Raw genomic sequence first — 20963 nt, 5'->3', positions numbered from 1 at the left:
CCCCTTAAGATTTCCAAAGTTCTAAAGGAATGATAACTGCAACTAATTGTTTTAATTTCCCATTTACAGAATAAGGTAATAATATTTGTTATATCCAGGACATCTGTGCCCTAGTCCTAACTTGGTTTTTTTCAACATTAAGATTTATGAATTTACCCCAAATTTAAGTATAATGTGCCTGTCCTGCCAGTTCATAAAAGGCTTGAGGTGGGTATACCTTGTACGTAGTAAACTGTCAAAAAGAATTTGAATAACTGGGAAGTTTTCCTTAGCAAACTTTTTGTTTACTTTGCTGATTGTCTTCGTTTGGGGGGCGCTGCTGTAAGAAACTACCACAGACTGGGTAGTTATAAACAAATTTATTCTTCACTGTTCTTATATACTCAAGTTCCCTTTCTATCTCTAACCTCTCCTGCATGTGCCCTTCTTTCAAGTGACTCTATGACTTTCCCACATTCCTACTTTGTGCATACATTCCCAAAGCAGACATTCTGAGCTAAGGAATGTGGTAAGTTGTTGCCCTGGGAGCTTCAAAGGTTTATTCTGGATGATAAGAGCAGACCTTCAGTAAATTGAAGTACAGTAGCCCCTCTATCGCGGTTCACTTATCGCGGCCTCACTGTATCTCGGGATTTTTAAAAATAGTATATTTAATTATTTATCGCAGATTTTTCCCTATATCGCGGGATTTTGCAGTACTGTATACATACGTTGTTAAAGTTACGTAGGTTTAAGAGTGTAGAATATGTTTAAGAACATAAGTAGTGTTTATAATAGTGTGGAAAAGGTTAATAAGGGTGTGGGAAAGGTTACTAAGGGGCTGGGAACGGTTTATAAGTGTGTGGGAAGGGTTTATAAAGCCTTAAAAAATATATAAATACTAAAATAAATGTAAGGTTCCTACTTCTCAAGGACTTTCACCTATTTCAGGAGGTCTAGAATGTAATACTCGTCATACGTGAGGGAATACTGTATGCCCTTTCCTGTAGATAAGTGAAAAGTCAAAAGAAGTTATCTCTTGATAATCTCTTATGGGCAGCGCTTCTAATTCAGAATCATCCAGGCAGTTAAGGGTGGGGTAGAAGTTTCTCCTGAGCCTGCTGCTAAAGTTGCCTTTAGCCCTGGCTAGTGTGGCTCAGTGGCCTGTGAACTTCCAAAGAAAAGTTGCCGGTTTGATTCCGGTTAGAGCAGGTGGCTGGGTTGCTTGCGAAGTTTCTTCAAATCACATTGATGTTTCTCTCCCTCCTTTCCCTCTCTAAAATAAAATAAAAGTTGGCTTTAGCTCAAAACAATCTGCATAACACCAGAGGCCTTATGAGGCACTAATCCCATTCATAGGGGTTCTACTCATGACCTAAGCTCCTCCTTTTAAGACAAGCTAAGAAATTTTAGTTAAAACTATAGAGGAGAATTTTAAGTTATGTCAAACTTTATTACTTGAATTGACACAGTCCTAATGTGGAGCTTTAAAGTTCTTGTCAGAATAGCCTAGAATGTCGCACTGGGTAGGGGGGCAGGGTAGTGTGTTTTGTTTGTTTTAACATTGTCCTAGCTTTATTCAAAACATAGTTGCACAGAAGTGTTAACTTCAAAGATTTTTAAAGAACATTTTGAGGAATTTAACACTGTATATTATACTGTTATACAAAGAACATTAAAATAGGACCAAGAACTTACACAAAATATAAAACCCACCCTTATTTGCATGAAATTCACCCACAAAGATAAATAAGTCAAAAAGTTATTTGGAGGCTCTTAAGTGTTTTGAAGCCAAAAAAGTAATTTTGATTATATGACAAAATGATTGATAAGAAAGTAAATATATAGATTTAACTTTAAAAATGAATATTTTATAATCTGGCCTTACTATGTGATGAGAATTTTTAGGGACTAAAACAGGGTATTTTAGTAGTTAAAAAGGAGTAAACTCTTAGCTATTTAGATATTTGAATCCTCCCAAGAGTTTTATTTCATTCAGTTATTCAGCTTTTAAAATTTATCCACAAATAATGCCCTAATTTTTACTTTAAAACCCCAAGTCATATATTTTTCAACTAAAAAGAAGCAGTGCTTTGTTCAGTAATTTAAACGTGTCCCAGTATGGAAATGTAACTCAATTAATTTGCAGGCACTAACTTAAAAAACACTTAAAATAACTTAAAAATAGTCAAAGGGGAAAAATTTAGAGCCAGCACTGGCTGGGTAGCTCAGTTGGTTAGAGTATCATCTCAATATGCTAGGGCTATGGGGTCAATCCCTGGTCAGGGATATAAGAGTCAACCAATGAATGCATGGATGGGTGAAACAAAAAATGTTTCTCTTCTCTCTTCCTCTCTCAAATAAGTTTATAAAAAAAATTTAGAGAACCAATTTAAAAAAAGCAAATTGCCTTGAACATGGAGCCTCCACAACAAAAAGGGAGATGTACTTATTCATAATTAGTAGCCATATAAGAAAACACGCACACTTTTTCCCAAATCTTTTTTTACTTTCAAAAATTATATTTTCTGATTTTTAGACAAACATCGGTTTGTTGTTTCACTTACTTATGCATTCATTGCTTGCTTCTTGTATGTTCCCTGATGGGGAATCGTACCCACAACCTTAACGTATTGGGACAGTGCTCTAACCCACTGAGCTACCTGGGCAGGGCACATATTCTGCTTTCAGTGGACATCCACTTGAGAACAAATCTTAATTTTAATTTGGGTTTAGTTTCAAATATTTTTCCCACTGCCTAATACATTTCAAGTAAATGCTATATCTGGTAATGCTTTAAAATTAGAGAAATAATAATTAAAGATTCTATTTAGGAAAACCAGAAATACTTGCAGAGTGGTATATAAGTCATTTGGGAAGCTAACTTAAAATTTTGACTTGAATATCTCATTAATTATCAACAGACAATTCTGACTTTTGAGGCCATTGTTGCTGCTTCCAAAAGCCCCTCTGCTGCTTTTCTTTATTTATCCTACTAGAGTCTCTGTACATCTTGTCAACCAAGAAAGATTTCCAGTAAGCTGTTATGTAAAACTGCATTGATAATAATATTTGTATCTCAGGAAATAAAAATACTCAGTTTGTTTCACAGCCTGTTTAAAACTGAGATAGGTCTGAAAAGGAAGTTGAGGTATAAGACTGAAGGTGTTCTTGGGTATTCATAAATTTTCCTTTTTTTTTTTTTTTTGAGAATGGGGAGAAGAGTGGAACAAGAAAGGAAGGTGATCATAAAGGAACTGCTGAAAGGAAAATGAAAAATTTACACTTAACCATTAGCATGTCACGATGTTTATTCAGCTTGAAGGACAAAAGACTTTTTCTGTATGTCTCAACTTACCGTAAGCAGTTTTTCCTTCAGAAATAAAATCTTACTAGTCACCTGGCCTAAAAGATTTCAGAAGCCTCCCCCCAAACCATAAACTATATTGAAGTTACTGCCTTCAGACTAAATATTCTGGGTTAACTCTAAAAAAATAACTTATTCAAAAGACTTTATTTCACATTTCAGCTTACTGATTTCAGTTAATTCATAAATAACTTTAAAACCTTATTAATGAAATACATCATACTATGTGTAAAAGCCATCATGTTTTAATTATGAGCTAAAAATGACTAGTCAGCTTGTATTAGAAAAATTAAGATTCTAAATGAACTGCTAGGGAATTTCACAATGGTGTCAAAGAAAGTTTTTCTCTACATACAGTGTGATTATTAAAAGACTAGTAAATCTTACTTGGGATGATAAAACAAAAATAGTAAAACCTCACTTTTTTCTATAAAAGTTACACATTATTTTCTATAGGGACAGCTATTTATACATGAAGAAACAAGGAAGGTGTGATCACTATTGCACTCCCAGGAATTTAGGTAATCTAGTCTTAAAATGATCTAGTCATCTTCCTCTCCATCATCTTCAGCATCTCGTTTCCACTTTTCCCCTCAAAGACCTTCTCCTTCTCAAACATAGTCATCACCTTCTTCATCCTGAATTTCCTCTCATTAAGTATGAAGCCCATAACAGTGATATAATTCTAGATTACTTAATGTGAATTTGAGAAAAGAAAAATTTCTCCCTTGGTTCTCATGTCCTTAATGTGAATAGAAACTGAAGAGCTTTCATACTTGGTTTTTGATATAGCCATTTTAATAGCCAGATCACTATTAGTGTGCTCCTCCATTACTATAGACTCTTAATATGCAACTTGACATTTACAAGGTAAACAATGCTTTTTACTAACAAAACGAACAGTAATTTCCACATCACCTCTCCATATCCAGATATCCACAGTTTTGGATTTGTGGTGGTGGTGGTGTTTTTTGTTTGTTTTTTTGCTTTTGTTTTTTTAAAGATTGATTGATTCATTTTTTAGAGAGGGGAAGGGAGGGAGAAAGGAAGGGGAGAGAAATATTGCTTTGAGAGAGAAACATCTATCAGTTGCTTTTCGCATGCCCCCAACCAGACACTTGACCTGCAACCCAGGCATGTTCCCTGACTGGAAATTGAACCAGCACCCAACCCACTGCCCCATACCAGTCAGGGCTTCAGTAATCTTTTTTTATGTTTAGTTTATTTGAATCAAGATGCAGATAGGTCACAAATTGTGCTTGTTCGATAACTTTTAGGTCTCTCGGTCTAAAGAGTTCCTCCCTCTTCTTTATGCCATTGATCTAAGAAACATTCTGGACCTTGTGGTATCATTTAACTTGTTCCTTTTCCTCATATTTCTGGTAGACTGAAAATAAAGTTTACTGTGGAGTGTATCATGTTGCATCAAATTAGATGGTACAGTATTCCCTCACATATCGCAGGTATTACATTCTAGACAGCCCCACCCCCTGCGATAGGTAAAAATCCACGAAGTAGGAACCTTACACTTACTTTAGTATATAATTTTTAAGGCTTTATAAACCGTTTCCACACATTTATAAACCATTCCCAGTCCCTTAGTAACCTTTCCCACTCCCTTATTAACCTTTTCCACACTATTACAAACACTACTTATGTTCTTAAACATATTCTACACTCTTAAACCTACATAACTTTAACAACGTATGTATACAGTACTGCAAAATCCCGCGATATAGGGGAAAATCTGCGATAAATAATATTTTTAAAAATCCCAAGATACAGTGAGGCCACGATAAGTGAACCGCGATATAGAGAGTGAGTACTGTATATATTCGATTGTCTCACTTTCGGTGATGCTGAGATCTTAAGTTCTTTATCAGTTCATCTAGTCATTGTTAATAGTTTTATCTATTGATGATCACTGCCAAATCAGTTTAAGGACTGCAAAATAGTGATTCTCCCCCCACCCCATGTTTTATTCCACACCAAAGCTGGAATTCTGTAACATTTCCTTCATGAAGTGGTCCTATTTAGTTATCAGGAATAAAAGTTCATAAAGGGAAAGCAGGAATAGTGCCTAATTCTTTGTCTTTAATTGCTAATTTATAAAATATTGGAGTTGTAGCATCTTCTGGTGTTGCAGACTATGGGTAGTTTGTCTTTTTTTTTTGTCAGTATGAACTCAGTTTTTATATTCAGTGTGTTTTAATCAATCTGCAGTCATTTCTTTTATTTTTTTAAAGATTTTGTTTATTTACTATTTTTTAGAGGGGAAGGGAGGGAGAGGAACATCAATGAGTGGTTGCCTCTCACATGCCCCAAATTGGGGACCTGGCCTGCAACCCAGGCATGTGCCCTGACTGGGAATCAAACTGGCAACCCTTTGGTTTGCAGGCTGGTGCTCAGTTCACTGAGCTACACCAGCCGGGGCTGTGGTCGTTTTTTCTGGTGCTGAAATTGCCATTGGCCAAGGTGAGAGACCTTAATTCTTGCCTCCTCTTTTGACTGACCTCACCCTTAACTAGTCTCATTTGCACAAGATGTCCCAAGGTCACCTATATTGCCTACTTCAGGCCTGAGGTCAGCCATTTTTCTGTAGGAATCCTGGTTTCTTTTAGTTGGAAATAGTATTCTGGAACTAGGCTGTTTGTTGCCCCAGATTGTTACCATTAGTGCTTTTTTTAAATGGGGCTTATCTGATTACCTCAATATGAAAGTCTGTAAACCTAGTCATTTAAGTTTAATTATTAAGTTAGCAAATATTTTCAGTTAAAGACAGAACATGAGCCCTGGCTGGTGTGGCTCAGTGTACTGAGCACCGGCCTGCAAATCAAAAGGTAGCTGGTTTGATTCCCAGTCAGGGCTCATGCTTGGGTTGCAGGCCAGGTCCCCAGTTGGGACTGTGCAAGAGACATCAGGATCCACGTTCTCTCTCCCATCTCTTGCATGCACATCTATGTTTCTCTCCCTCTCTTTTCCATCCTCCCCTCAAAAAGTAAAAGAAAATTTTAAAAAAACAAAAAACAGAGAACATGTTACCCCACATTGAGAAGACTGGGCAATAAGATGAGTGGAAATAATGTATGATCTATTCATAAAGCTTCTAAATTGTTCGTTTTATTAACATACTAACATAATAAAAGTTGTGATTCCTTAGTCCTTAGAAGTTTGGCTAGATATCTTTTTTAGAAGCATTTTTAAAATCTCATGTTTTTGTTTTTTAATCTACCAATAGATAACCTTAAAAAATACATTTACCCTTGCTGATTTGCTTGTATTTAGACTTGGGAAACTGCCATCTGTAATGTTTAACCTACTTCAGATCTGATATCAATGTTCCAGAGTAGAGTGACTAGGCAAGTTTAACATTTGTGTAAAAAATGTTGATGAACAGTTGGTTGCAACTTTTACTTATAGAAGGAACTTTAAACTTCTATTTCTCAGGGTTGGGAATTTCAGAGCTTGAAAGTGAAACAATTCCTTTCAGTTGATTTGATTTATGAATAGTGTTTGAACATATAATAACTAAAATTTTAAACTTATTTTGCAATAATCTTAGATCTACAAAAATGTTTAAGTATTTATCACATATAATCTTATCGACTGTCAATCAACCATATTTGATTATATTTGCCTCCAGCAGTTTTTTAGCCATATCCTACTGGGTGGGTAGAGCTCTAGGCAGCTGACACTGTGAAGATGGCATAATACTGTAATGTAAGGGACTGGGAGCACATGAATAATAAGGAAAAAGCAAATGCTTCAGGTTGCTTCTCATATAGTATATATTGGATACATGTATAGATAGTGTAAAGGTTACGCTGTAAAGAAGTTTAATTCTTTATCTTAATGTCATTTAGAATCATAAAAGTTTGCTAGAAAGATTTGTTTGCCCAGAAAAAAAAAAAAAGGGTTGTTTCATATAGTCAGAAATAAGCTGCAGGTGAGAACTTTGTTGAGAACAAAAACTGTCATTTCTTATACTTTTAAATTCCCCCCACAGTTCCTAGCATTCGTTGTAAGTAAAAATGTTAAATACTACATATATCTCAGTTGACAGTGGATCAGTTCTGTCTGATTTTTTAATTCTGTGAGGTTGAATTTTAGGAGCAGGGCTCTAAAGGAGTGTGTTATAAATTTTGACAGGGCTACCTAGGTGGTTAACTCTACTAAACATTGTTTTTAAAAAAATTTTTATTGCAAAATAAGTATTACTGTGTTTTAACTTGGGATGGATATAGCTGTTAGAGTAAAAATGTATTTTCATTAGAAATTATTATAAATTGCCTCAAAATAATGAGTGCTTTAATGGAATAGAAAGATGTGTTACTTACATGCTAAACTTTGGAGGTTCTGTAAATATTCAGTTAATGAATTCCAGCTTAACTTTGTCTAATTTTATCTCTTTGTAGGCAGCCTGCTTCTGCAAAGTGGTACGATCGCAGGGACTATGTCTTCGTTGAATTTTGTGTTGAAGACAGTAAAGATGTTAATGTAAATTTTGAAAAATCCAAACTTACATTCAGGTAAATTTCCATTTTACAGAATTGGATAAATCTTTATTTCTGACAATTGAATAACTTTGGCTTGCTTGTTTTCACTGAAGTTACTATACTGATCTTTACCTCTTTGAAGAGGCTCATTTTTTTCTTTTTTTTTTTTTCTTTTATTCATAGTTGTCTTGGAGGAAGTGATAATTTTAAACATTTAAATGAAATTGATCTTTTTCACTGTATTGATCCAAATGTAAGTAGTCCTCATGTTTTAATACTTATTTAAATCATGAAGTAGACATACTTCAACTACTCTTTTTAGCAGTTAGCACTAATTCTGTTTTAACAATTCAGAGGGCTAAATAGGTAGGTATATGTATATTTTTCATTGTTTTCCCCTGTCTTAACCACTTTTCCTATATCCTTTTTTTGTTCTTGTTTTCACTATTTAGAATCAGGGACATAGTCTTGAGACTTGTCTTAAATAAGTATAGAATCTTTAAACTGTTCTATGACTGTACCATATTTAATTTTTTAAAAAGGTTTTATTCTGTTCACCTTGTTCAGGGAAGAATAAATAGTCCTTTTCTGCAGCTAAGTAGCTTATGAAATTTTCAGTAGTTAGAAGATGTTTCTTTCAGAGTATAGGGAAAATGGAGGGAAAGAAATTAGAAAGGAGAGGTAAAGAATGACAAGCTGCTTTCTGGAATCTTATAGTGATACTGGAGAGATAAATGGTGTAATAGTGCTTTTGTTTTTGCTTTTAGGATTCCAAGCATAAAAGAACGGACAGATCAATTTTATGTTGTTTACGAAAAGGAGAATCTGGCCAGTCATGGCCAAGATTAACAAAAGAAAGGGCAAAGGTTGGTTTTTCTTTTTTTTTTTTTTAAGTTTGATATTTTTACTTGAAAAAATACTTTTGTTTGGTATGAGGAACATAGTGTTTGTTTCATAGCTAAGTACTATTACAGCCTTGTGTTGTGTGTTTTTCTCTACTTTGAGATTTATTGGTTTTAACTTAAAGCAAAGTGTAGTCAGAATAAGATCAGTCACTAGTTATGCAGAATGTTTTGCATTCAAGAGGCAGATTTTGCTTAGAAGCCTTTGTAAATTACTCACACAGGAGTATATTTTGGTGCCAACAAACAAAATAAGTTACCCAGGTATCTCAGCATAGTTCCTACCAATCAGTTTTTATTGTTGCTTTAAAAAGTAGGTTTGTTTAATGACTGTAAGACGCATCATGAAACTATATTTACCATTACTACATTTGATTTCACTGTGATTTGTCTAGTCATTCCTTTTTTGTGCCAATTCCATGGCTCATTAGTGGGTATGAACCCACAATTCAAAAAAATGTAGTCTTTAAGATACATGCCAATGAGTAAGTTAACCTAATGGTAGGATGATGTTTTTATTGGTCTATAGCTAAATTGGCTTAGTGTGGACTTCAATAATTGGAAAGACTGGGAAGATGATTCAGATGAAGACATGTCTAATTTTGATCGTTTCTCCGAGGTAAGTTCTTTTAAATGCATTATTCTGCCCTCCCTCCCAGTACAGTGTATTTCTGTGTAGTCAATTTAATGATTTTAAAACACCTAGTGATATTTAAGGCATTCATTACTTTGTGAGGCTAGTCTACAGTAAAACTAAGATCGTTTTTAGATTTTATTTATTTAGTTTTAGAGAGGGGGGAAGGGAGGGAGAGAGGGAAACATGAATGTGTGAGATTAACATCGATTTGTTGCTTCTCACTCACCCCAACCAGGACCTGGCCTGCAACCCAGGTGTGTGCTCTGACCGGGAATCCAGCCAGTGACCTTTTGGGTTTGAGGGATGACACCCAACCCACTGAACCATACTAGTCAGGATAATAAGATCTTAGCAATAGTAATTTAATCCTAAAATTTAACTTTTTAAATGTTTTAAAAGTTAGTGTTAAGTTGTAAAGTTGATGTATAAAGATAAAAAATAAACCATACAAGTCAATCAATGCAGTACAGCTAACCTTTATTCCAGCCCCAGAACAGATATTTTTAGGAGCAGAAATGTAGTAATTGGCTTACATTTTTGAGCCATGTAATAGGAATATAAACCTTTAAACACAAGAATTATGGTGGGCAGGTTTGATCCCCAGTCAGGGCACATACAAGAATCAACCAATGAATGCATAAATACATGAAACAACAAATCGATGTTTCTGTCTGTCTTTGTGTGTGTGTGTGTGTGTGTGTGTGTGTGTCTGTGTGTCTGTGTCTCTCTCTGCACAATGAGTGGTGTGTAGGAATATTTTAGTTTTCCAAATCAAGGAAAGGGTTTGAGTAAGCCTTTGTTGTCCGAGTTGTCGTCCAAATACATATTGCCATAACCAAAGAACTCATTGATCTGCCTTTAGGTAGAATAGACCTTATTGAATGTACTGTCGTAAAGTTAATCAGTAAAGAGAACATTATGCTCTAAGCTGAAGATATGCCCAAGAAATCCATTTCTCATTGCACTTTGAAAAATTTAGTTGATTTGTTTACATTTCTTTTTTAAAAACTAAAAGGAGTAGTTTTCAGCCTCACTTATGCAACTGCTTATTTAACGTTTCTCCTCACATGGCTCTGGCACCTTAATTTCAAAAGACAGAAGGGAAACCCTAGCCAGGTGGATTTTTTTTTTTTTTTTTAAGAAAATGCACAAAGGCAAGATAGTATGTGACTTTCCTCAACTTCACTATTTCTTACCTGTAGTAATTGGTGCTACCTTTCACCCAGCTGTGCAAATCACAACTTCTTAACGTTCTCTTTCACTGCCTCTCTCTCCACTTTTGTTGTTCTTTTGTTTTACCTCCTAAATAACCTTTTTTTAAAAAAAGATTTTGTTTATTTTTAGAGAAGGGAAGGGAGGGAGAAAGAGAGGGAGAGAAACATCAATGCGTGGTTGCCTCTTGGGCGCCCCCAGCTGGGGACCGGGCTCACAACCCAGGCATGTGCACTGACTGGAAATCGAACCAGCGACCCTCTGGTTCACAGGCCAGCACTCAATCCACTGAGCCACACCAGCCAGGGCTAAATAACTCTTGAATATATTCAGTTCTATTTCTGTTGCCATCCTATCCTCAGCACCTCACCTGACTGGCATATTTTGAGCATTTTTCCTGGTAAAAGAAACTTAACCATGGTGTTCAACATTGCCTTCAGACATACGGAAACTTTACTAGTTACTCATATTAGTCAAGACTAGATTGCCCAGAATTTTTATACTGAGAGATTTGACTAGGCATTTAAAACTCTGAAATCCAGGTAAGCCTGTAGTTTTGAAGTTTTTGATATTTGTTTAGAAAGTTATAAATGGTTGTGTAAATATTTCAGATTTTTAAAAGTTTATGTAGAGAGGTTGTTACTTCAGATAAATCCTTCCCCATCTGATAATAATTTCATCTTTGGTTATTTGTACCTCTGTAAGTAATATACTACTTACTTTATGATCAGAAACAGTTAAAGATGGGAAATTGGTACTTCATGTAAGTATGTTCTGTTGTTAGTCCCATTTTATTGTAAGTATACAATGGTATATATATACAAGGTTATTTTTTATTTGTGTACTTTTTCCTTCAAGAATTATGCTTATTTTCTGTTTTTAACTTACTTCTGTTTGACCTTTGATTCAATTTTCAGGCCTTTTTATACAAACTAATCATCCCAAAGGACTTTATTTTAAATAAATCATTTATTGGTTCTTCACAGTATTTAAAACTATAACGAGAATACCATAATACATAATGTCAGTTAGCTTAGGATACAAGACTAGACAGCTAACAAATGAATCCCATTCTTTTCCTTAGCCATCAGTGGTAACTGCTATTCAGGATTTCAGTGTTTAGTTTCTATATCATACATAGATATCTTGCTGATGAATTGTAATAATTTCACTTTCCTTTAATGAGAACTTAGTTTTAACTTCCCTACAAGTTTTCAAGATTTTATATAATTACCTCTAATCTACCTTTTCTAGAAAGGAAGGTACTTAATGTTTATTTTGCTTTTTTTATTGGTGGAAAATATGGCAGAGTTAAGATTTATTCTGGAGCATGCAACCTCTGTTAGGGCTTAACTTAACGTCATTTTTAAAACTAATTTTTACACTTCAAATAGATGATGAACAACATGGGTGGTGATGAGGATGTAGATTTACCAGAAGTAGATGGAGCAGATGATGTAAGTCTATAAATTTTTTTTCTCTGTTTACTTAAATAGTAAGAAACAATGTATTTGCAGGTTGTTTGCAATAGTCAAGATTTTTTTTTTGCTACTTCTTGATGCTTTTTTTTTTTTTTTAATATAGGGCAAAACAGTTTTTTAAATGCTCATTTTAAATAAATACTTTTAAAAAAGAAAATAAATATGCCCATTTTTTTGAGGGATGAGTGCCTACTAAGGGAATCCGTTATCTCATGGGCCATTCTTAAAGGGACCAGATTTCAAAAGAATCATTGCATAGAGACATCATATGCCTTATTCAATTAAGAGAAAGTGTAGGGATTATTTTTACAATGTTAAACAGGTTTTATAAAAGCAAGATTGGTCAGAGATTATAGTGAACATATGGACATTGTGAATCTATAAAAGTATATAGTGGGTCACTCTTCTCAACGTTCCCCGCCCCCTCTGGCATTCTGTTAACATCCTTAAGAAATTTGTTCAGTAGAGTTAGGTGATTCACCAGCTATTATTAGAGTTCACTGTCTTCTGTCAGTCCATTGGTCTTTGTATTGAACCATTTTTTTCCTTCATTTAATGTCAAGAGAGAAAAGAAACCATTTTATACCAAGATTCAGTCTGGTTGGCAGGGAGGGATTTAAAGAGTGGGCTTAATTCCTACCAAAAGGCACACATCTTCTTCATCATCTCTACATTTGTTTGTCTTCAATAAACCTAAGTTGATTGATTAAATTCATAAGCTTGATATAACCACATATCTTTGCTACTTTAGTGAAAAGTACAGTGCTTCAGCTTTTTAAGGCAAAGTGTTCAGTTAGCAGAGGAATGTTTGATCAACTTGGTAACTTTTTTATTTCTCCTTCTGCAGGATTCACAAGACAGTGATGATGAAAGTAAGTGTCTTTGTAAAAAGTATGTTTTACAGAGTGATAATTTCACATCAAAGACCACACTCTCAAAATGAAGAGGTTAATTTCTTTATAATTCTTAGAGAAAAGAATATTATATCTTTATGGCCTCTAATGAATAGGCAAAGCAGAACTTTGAATGATTTGAGATTCAAATTCAAAAAAGAGAGAATGATTTAACTCTTGCTGGCTACCTTTCTTATAAGACTTTGAAGTTGGTAGTTCATTTCCTTGTACTTCATACTAATCTTTTTTAAATCCTTTCAGAAATGCCTGATCTGGAGTAAGGAATGTTGTCATCACCGGATTTTGAGAAAGAAAAATAACTTCTCTGCAAGATTTCATAATTGAATTTCTGAGTTGATTGCTCTAAAGGCAGATACTGCATTTGCCTCCCTTAACCCATTTTCCAACCTGTTTGTTTTCTTAAAGGCTTCACTAAGGGTTGATATGTACCATTGTATGGGGCAATTTTAAGTCAGCTAAGGCAATAACCTTATGCATGAACATTTCCCAGACTTCCATGATGCTGTTGAGGTCCTAAGCAATTGAAACAGCATTTGTGATAAATAAAAAATTTCTCCTAAGTCTCCTTTACTTCATAACATAGATACATGATAGGAAGCTCTTGGATTATGGAACGATAACTATGTTTTAGATTTTAGAACATGGACTCCAACTGGCTGAAACAAATCGGTTGATACCTTAAACTGGTAACCTGTTGTTCCTCTGGTATATTCTTCAGGACTGTTCCACTAAAGTTATATTTTTCAAAAAATTTACTTCACATTATTGTACATTTAGTGATCACATGTCAGTGTTCCAAATGTATCTTAGCTAAAACTAGTAAATGCCCTAACCTAGATGGTTTTTGAAGCCTGTACATTTGGTATTGTTTGGCCCTTAAACTTTTACATCTCTTAGCATGGAGGACGAAGAAAGGCTGTACATTGTTGCTTGAGAGTCTGTACATTTAGACCAAATTTGTATTTGCATTGTCAGTATGGCAAATGAGTGAAAAAAATGTTAATACACTATTGGGTCCCTCCCCCCTTTTATTTGGATCCAGCTTGTACCAGGGCTGAAAACCTCAATTTATGTTCATGACAGTGGGGATTTTTTTTAATATCTATATTCTTTCTAATAAACTGTTGGAAGACTTCTTGGTTGTCCTTTTAAGTGTCTGGTTTACTGTAATTTCATGTATTGCCATTTACTGGAATTGAGTTATTTTTACTTGAGAAAGAATTTGGGAATATTTCTGTTTGAAAAAAAAAGAGGCTTGCTGTAATATCACAGGAAACCTTTTAAAAGTGGATCTGTAATAGCAAATTGTAGATGCACTTTCGAGCAGTTGGAAAAGAAAGTGTTGTGATTTGATTGAAATAAAACTAAATGTGTTGTCCTCCTCTAAATCTTTGAGCTTCTACATTTTAGCAGTTTTTTATTCCCTCCAGCTTCTCGTATTTGTCATAGCGTAGAAATGCTTCATATTTCAGCACTTCTTTGTGTCAGACCTGTGTTACAGGCAGTGTTAAGTACTGGGGATACAACGGTAAATCTTTCAGGTAATTGCTGTAATCAGAACTCACAGACTAGGAAAGGGGAAAAACTTTGGACAAAAACTTGGTAGTTTGGAAGTGAAGTAAAAAGGGCATAAAACCTTTTTTCCTTCCCCTGTTATGACTATTTAGAATGATATTTAACAGCATATTCTTGAAATGCTACAACTAGAAAATCTTACTGCTATTCAGTAGCCCTAGACACAACACTTGACAGTCAACTCTGTTATGTTACAGGAGTAACTTAGGTTCTGGTCCTGTTAAAGGGTTGCAGTTTCGTCAAAGCCCTAGGGTTTTTCACAGTGGAAGATATGTTTTAGAGATGGAGAAATATTTATCTGTTGCCTCTGATCTGGGACCAAACCTGCAGCCTAGGTATGTGCCCTGACTGGAATCAAACCCGCAACCTTTCAGTTTATGGGACAACGCTCCAACCAACTGAGCTACACTTGCTGAACTTCTGTACTTTAAAAAGTATTTTAAACATGGTTTTCTGGTTTTGGAGCATGCCAGCAGTAACAGTGTAACTGATAAAGTAGTGTACTTCTTAGCTTCAGAGGAAAACATAAAAGCTCAAAAATTCTATTTCCAGTTTGATTCTCTTCAAAAATTATTTTTTGAAGCAGGGGATCAAACCTTTTTATTATGGTGCTTCAGGGGAGGATCGAAGAGCTTCGAATGGCAATGAGATCTAACATCCTCAGCCAGCTGGGATCTCCCCAGTTTTATAGTAGCCAAAAATTTTTAAACTTTTTGCATGTCAGACTCTGGAAGTTAAGTTTCATTAAGGATTCAGTGGCTTATGGCCAGCCATTAGGCAACAGAGCATTCAAGTAAAGCTTGATAAGTTTCTGATTCCATCTGTCATTTAAGATTCCTTAATTTTAAGAATCTGTTCAAGCATTTGAATGCTTTAAGCTTGTGGGATAACATCTATTCTCATATAGTTTGTACATTTTTTGAAGATTCAGTAATCTGAATTTCAGGGATATCATAGCGTGGGTAATTTTTGTGAGTGGGTCTGGAGGCAGGGAAACAAGTTAATGCAGGAATTCATATGGCAAAAAAAATAAAGATGTTAAACTTAAGACACTGGGAGGGAGACCTGGAGAGGCAGATTCCAAAGATAGGTGGTTGAAAGGGTTTAATAATATTTAAGATAATGTCAGTCTTGCTTTGTTCTTAATACTTAACAGTCTTCCAAAGTGAAGACCAAATCATGTCACTTGGTTATGAGTTACATCGTCAGCCTGGATAATTTCGTTGTTTATGTGAAGAAACTGTTAACTCAAGCCTAAATTTCTTAGCCTCAAAACAGTGACCTTCACTTGAATACTCTTATTTAGCAACCCATTCTGTTGGCTGGATCATAATGATCCTAAGTTAAGGAGTGAGAACTGTAAAGCTGCTTCCCATACAACTAACTAGCTCCCATGAGGAGTATACCTGTCTCTCAACCATTGTTCTTTTCTCACAACTAAATAGCCTCTTAACTCTGCTTCCTTCCCTTTCTCTATCCCTCTGGTGCATCTTGAACCCAGTGGTTCTCAAACTCAAAATCATGGGGCTCTGATAATGTGGATTCCTAGATATCAACTCTGGGAAAGGCTTTAGTAGGTGCGTATGGGGCCCAGGAATTGACAATTTAACTGATAATTCAGGTCATTGAAGTGTCCCTGGACTAGCAGCATAAGTCCCACCTAGAAATTGGTTAGAAATATAAAATTCTGGGCCCCCAAACAGACCTCAGTCAAACTTGAAAGGGTTATTCTGATTCAAAATTTGATAACCACTGTTTTAGATCTAAAATGCAGATTGAGTCAGTTGGTCCTGCTGAGATTATCAGTCCCATCTAGTGTGAATTTTTGTAATGAAAGAAACCTATCCATTGATACAGTACCTAGCAACCACATACAGCTATGAAATGTGGTTAGTGTGACTGAAACTGAATTTTTTTAACACATTGCATACAGGTGGCAAGAATTCTTGTCATTTCTAAAAGGAATTTAAATTCCCAGATACGCAACGTGTTAATTACACCACTATCTAGTAGTTACCTGTGCAGGTAGTTCCTGGTCCACTCATGGAAAAAAAGTTCATTAATCAAATTCTTACCTAATCATAAGCAGAAGTCTTTCCAAGCATGATACAAAAAGCCTAAAAGCTGCAAAGAAGTTAAATCTGGCATTAAATTACATAGGTTAGAGAAGTTCCAGAAAATTGAGCTGGAAGTTCAACAAAACAAATACCCAGACAGGAGGGGCGGAGCCAGAGCGGAGAGGACACAGTGTGGTGGCAGCGGCAGGCCAGCAAAAAGCATGGTCGCACATTTTAAAAACGGAAGGGACACCTGAAAAGTGCTCCCAGCACCAGACCAGGCTACTGCTCACAGTCCCAGCACTGGGGAAAATAGAGCCTCATTGCTTCTGACTGTGCAAACCAGTGAGGGGCGGAGGAAGAAACTGGTGGTCTCTCAGTGGAGTCTGCTTATGTAAAGGACCCCGACGGTCCTAGAATGTCCACAGACCCCCCCATTCTGGGAACAACAGCCAGGACAACAGCTAGAGGCGCCAGTCCCTTAGGAAGTGGGAGAAGTGCCTGGAAAAGGGGCGAGTGCTGAGCAAGCGGCATTGTTCCCTCTCAGACCCCTCCCCCACAGCACCACAACGTGATGAAACAGGTTGCCTATTACTGATGAATACTTAAGGCTCCGCCCCTTAAAACGACAGGTGTGGCAGCTGTACCTAAGACACAGAGGCAAACAAACACAGGAGACAGAATAGTATGGCCCAAAAGAGGGAACAGATAAGGTTCCAGTGAGAGAACTAAGTGATAAGGAGATAGCCAGCCTAACAGATGAAGAGTTCAAAACACTGGTGATAAAGATGTCACAGGCTTGACAGATATGCTTAAGTATGGCAAACACATAAGGGAAGAAGTGAAGGCTGTGCTAAATGAAATGGAAAATCCACACAAAACCAATGGTGAAGGGAAGGAAGCTGAGGTTCAAATCAATGATTTGGAACATAAGGAAGAAATAGTCAACCAGTACAGAATGAGGAAACAAGAATTGAAAAAAATGGGGAGAGGCATAGGAACTTCTGGGACAACTTTAAACATACCAACATCCGAATAATAGGGGTGCCAGAAGGAGAAGGAGAAGAGCAAGAAATTGAAAGCTTATGTGAAAAAATAATGAAGGAAAACGTCCCAAATTTGGCGAAGGAAATAGACATACATGTCCTGGAAGCAGAGAGAGTCCCAAACAAGTTAGACCCAAGGAGGACCACAACAAGACACATCATAAATAAAATGCCAAACATTCAAGATAAAGAGGAAATCTTAAAAGCAACAAGAGAAAAGCAGAGAGTTACCCACAAAGGGGTGCCTGTAAGACTATCAGCTGATTTCTCAAAAGAAACTTTGTAGGCAAGAAGGGGCTGGCAAGAAGTATTCAAGGTGATGAAAAGCAAGGACCTACAAACCAAGATTACTCTATCCAGCAAAGCTATCATTTAGAATGGATGGGCAGATCAAGTTCTTCCCAGTCAAGATAAAGCTAAAGGAGTTCGTCATCACCAAGCAATTATTATATGAAATGTTAAAAGGACTTACTTAAGAAAAAGATCAAAATTATGAACATTAAAATGACAACAAACAACTTTTATTTTTTATCTAAAAAAAAAAAAAAATCCAACTAAGCAAACCAGAATAGGAACAGAATCATAGGTATGGAGATCATTTGGAGAGTTACCAGCTGGGAGGGGGAAGGGGGAGAAATGGGGAAATGGTGCAGAGATTAAGAAGCATAATTGAATGGTACAAAATAGACAGGGGGAAGTTAATAATACACGAAAGGGTGAATTTTAAAAATTTAAATGCATGACCCATGGACATGAACTAAGGGGGGTGGGATTGCTGGAGAGAAGGGGGGTACTGGGCAGAGGGGAGCAAAGGGAAAAAAAATTGGGACTACTGTAAAAACAATATACTTTTAAAAAATTACATAGGTTAAAATATAAGTGACGTAACTAGAAGAAAATATTTACATCATACTTAACAAAGCATTTGAAGATCACTTATAATCAATGACAAGCCAATAGGAAAATGGGCAAAAGGTAGGGACAGGAATTCACTGAAGAAATAAATAACCAATAAACATGAAGTATTCCATCTTAGTAGAAATTAGGGAAATGAAAATTTAATCGAAGTAATTTTATTCATTTAGTATTAACCACATTTTTTAAAAAATTTTGTTGCGGGAGAGGGGGTGGGTTGGGTGGGGGAGAGAAATTGGGGGAAAAGGGGACAACTGTAATTGAAAAACCAAAAAAAAAAAAAGGGGGGGGACTTGGTAAATTAGCAAGATGGCTTTACAAGGCCATTTGGCAGATTTAAATGAACATCTAGGAATCTACAGTTTACTAGATGGTGCACACAATGATGTGTATAAGATCTTTTTTCATTCAATATTACATGTATTAATCATTTGACATGACCCAAGCGACCATTAATGGAGTAAATTATTACACATTCTTATGGCATAATGTGTACTCATGATCGATAAAGTAAATGTAAATGTACTGACACAAAAATTTCTCCAAAAAAAAAAGTCAGAAGACTCGTAAGTTCGGTAAGTGTGCTTCCATTGAGTTTTTCAAAAACCCATTCCATTATATGGATATGGAGTGGATAGAAAGTTAATGCGATATATTCAAAATGTTTTTTAGTGCTTATTTCTGGGAAGGGGAGTGAGATTTTCATGGTAGTGATGAAAAGCCTTATTCTAATCCTTTATACCTAAGAATATGTTTATGTACTGTAAAAAATATTGTGGTCTGAGAATATTGGATTTCTGAGGAACTTTTCAGGGTGATAAAAGTTGGGAATGACTGGGAAGTAGGATGCTTAAGTGAAATGTGAAAGTAATTGGAATTGAAGAAATTAACTCTGAAGGTACAGTACTGAATGGATTGGTTTCATGAATTTCTTAAAAAGATTTTGTCTATTTTTTTTAAAGAGCAGAAGGGAAGGAGAAAGAGGAAGAGAAACATCAATGTGCGACTGCCTCTCACACGCCCCCAAGTGGGTACCTGGCCTGCAACCAGGCACGTGGCCTGACTGGGAATCAAACCGGCAACCCTTTGGTTCACAGGTCAGCACTCAATCCACTGAGGCACACCAGCTAGGGCTATTTTTGTGGGATTTTAAATCACCCAAGATGATTTTAAGAAATGTGGTAGAGGCCCTGGCCAGCTAGCTCAACTGGCTAGAGCATCATTCCGATAAGCCAAGGTTGCAGATTTGATTCCCCAGTTGGAGCACATAAAAAAAACAGTGAAATGCATAAGTAAGAGGAACAAAAAAGCAATATCTTTTTCCTCTCCCTCTCCCTTCCTCCCTCTCTATAAATGAATGAATGAATGGAATGTGGTAGCCCTGACTGGTGTGGTTCAGTGGGTTGGGTTTCGTCCCACAAACCGAGAGGTCACTGGCTCGATTCCCAGTCAGGCCATATGCCTGGGTTGCGGGCCAGGTCCCCAGGTGGGGACCAGTGAGAGGCAACTGATGTTTCTCTCCCTCTTTCCCTTCCTCTCTCTCTAAAAATAAATAAAATCTTTTTCTTTTTTAATTAAAATATGGTAGAATCAAAAGACATTCCACCAATTACCATAGTGGAAGAATATGGAACATGATCATCGTGGATGGCAATAAAACAAGGAGTTGACAGAAAATGCAATTTTCACTTTAAGACAAAACTGAAGTGGTTTTCAGTCATAAATTATGGGGTCAGTCATTTGAAATTAACTTCAGGTAAGAAATCAAATTAGATGTTTGATTAGTTCCATGTAAAGTAACTTGTATTTTACATGAAATATTACCTGATATCTGGGAATCAAGAAATATGAAATAGGACCATAACATGTTAGAACTCCAGATGACATTATTTGTTCAGAAAGACTTAAAGCCTATTTCAACCCAAGCTAGTCAAGTTTGCTTTTATTTTAGACAACATTACTTATCAATTTAGTACGTAATCTGATTTCAGAAGAGGACAGGACATTGCTGAGGGCAAACATTGACAGCAAAGGAGTTAGAAAAATTAAAAGTTCACAAAACATAATGGAGAAATGGCTCTATATATCCACCTCAGTAACATTTAAGCATTTAGCTTTGCAATGTGTTACAAAGATTTAATAACCCAAATGTTCAAGAAAAAGTTTAAATTACTTGATAATCTGTTAAGAGGACAAACGTGTGATACTTTTCAAAAAGTAATGAGCTTTAGTAACCTGGAAATTTATTTGAAAATCTTACACCTGGATTAAGTTAAGTGTTATTTTAACTGTGTTTGATGGTTAATAAAATTTCAGCCAAGACCAAAGGATCTTCCCACTAAATCAACAGTAAGTAAAAATACTAGCTTACACAAATAGCGC

At 35.9% G+C, this 20963-nt stretch overlaps 1 protein-coding gene across 2 annotated transcripts; it reads left to right on the top strand.

Annotated features, from left to right (window-relative positions):
- The first annotated feature begins 157 nt into the window (after positions 1-157).
- PTGES3 (prostaglandin E synthase 3) lies at positions 158-14123 on the top strand. 2 transcript variants are annotated; one of them, XM_090273432.1, is made up of 8 exons: positions 158-207; positions 7762-7875; positions 8026-8095; positions 8610-8708; positions 9274-9363; positions 11988-12050; positions 12922-12946; positions 13229-14123. In XM_090273432.1, exons 1-8 carry the CDS (start codon positions 173-175, stop codon positions 13246-13248), a joined length of 516 nt encoding a protein of 171 aa, XP_090129558.1. In that variant the 5' UTR covers positions 158-172; the 3' UTR covers positions 13249-14123. The 2 variants fall into 2 exon arrangements, with proteins under 2 accessions (XP_090129558.1, XP_090129560.1); XM_090273434.1 differs by lacking the exon at positions 11988-12050.
- The last annotated feature ends 6840 nt before the right edge of the window (positions 14124-20963 follow it).

The sequence above is a fragment of the Furipterus horrens genome, unplaced genomic scaffold, assembly GCF_987537825.1.
Source record: "Furipterus horrens unplaced genomic scaffold, mFurHor1.1.pri manual_scaffold_4, whole genome shotgun sequence".
NCBI lineage: Eukaryota > Metazoa > Chordata > Mammalia > Chiroptera > Furipteridae > Furipterus > Furipterus horrens.
This window is presented reverse-complemented; position numbering and strand designations above follow the sequence as displayed.

Coding starts and splice junctions, on each gene's coding strand:
- PTGES3 (XM_090273432.1), top strand. CDS start 173: ATGTGCCTGTCCTGCCAGTTCATAAAAGGCTTGAG. Junction 12,051..12,921: donor AAGTAGATGGAGCAGATGAT/GTAAGTCTATAA, acceptor CTCCTTCTGCAG/GATTCACAAGACAGTGATGA. Junction 12,947..13,228: donor ACAAGACAGTGATGATGAAA/GTAAGTGTCTTT, acceptor AAATCCTTTCAG/AAATGCCTGATCTGGAGTAA.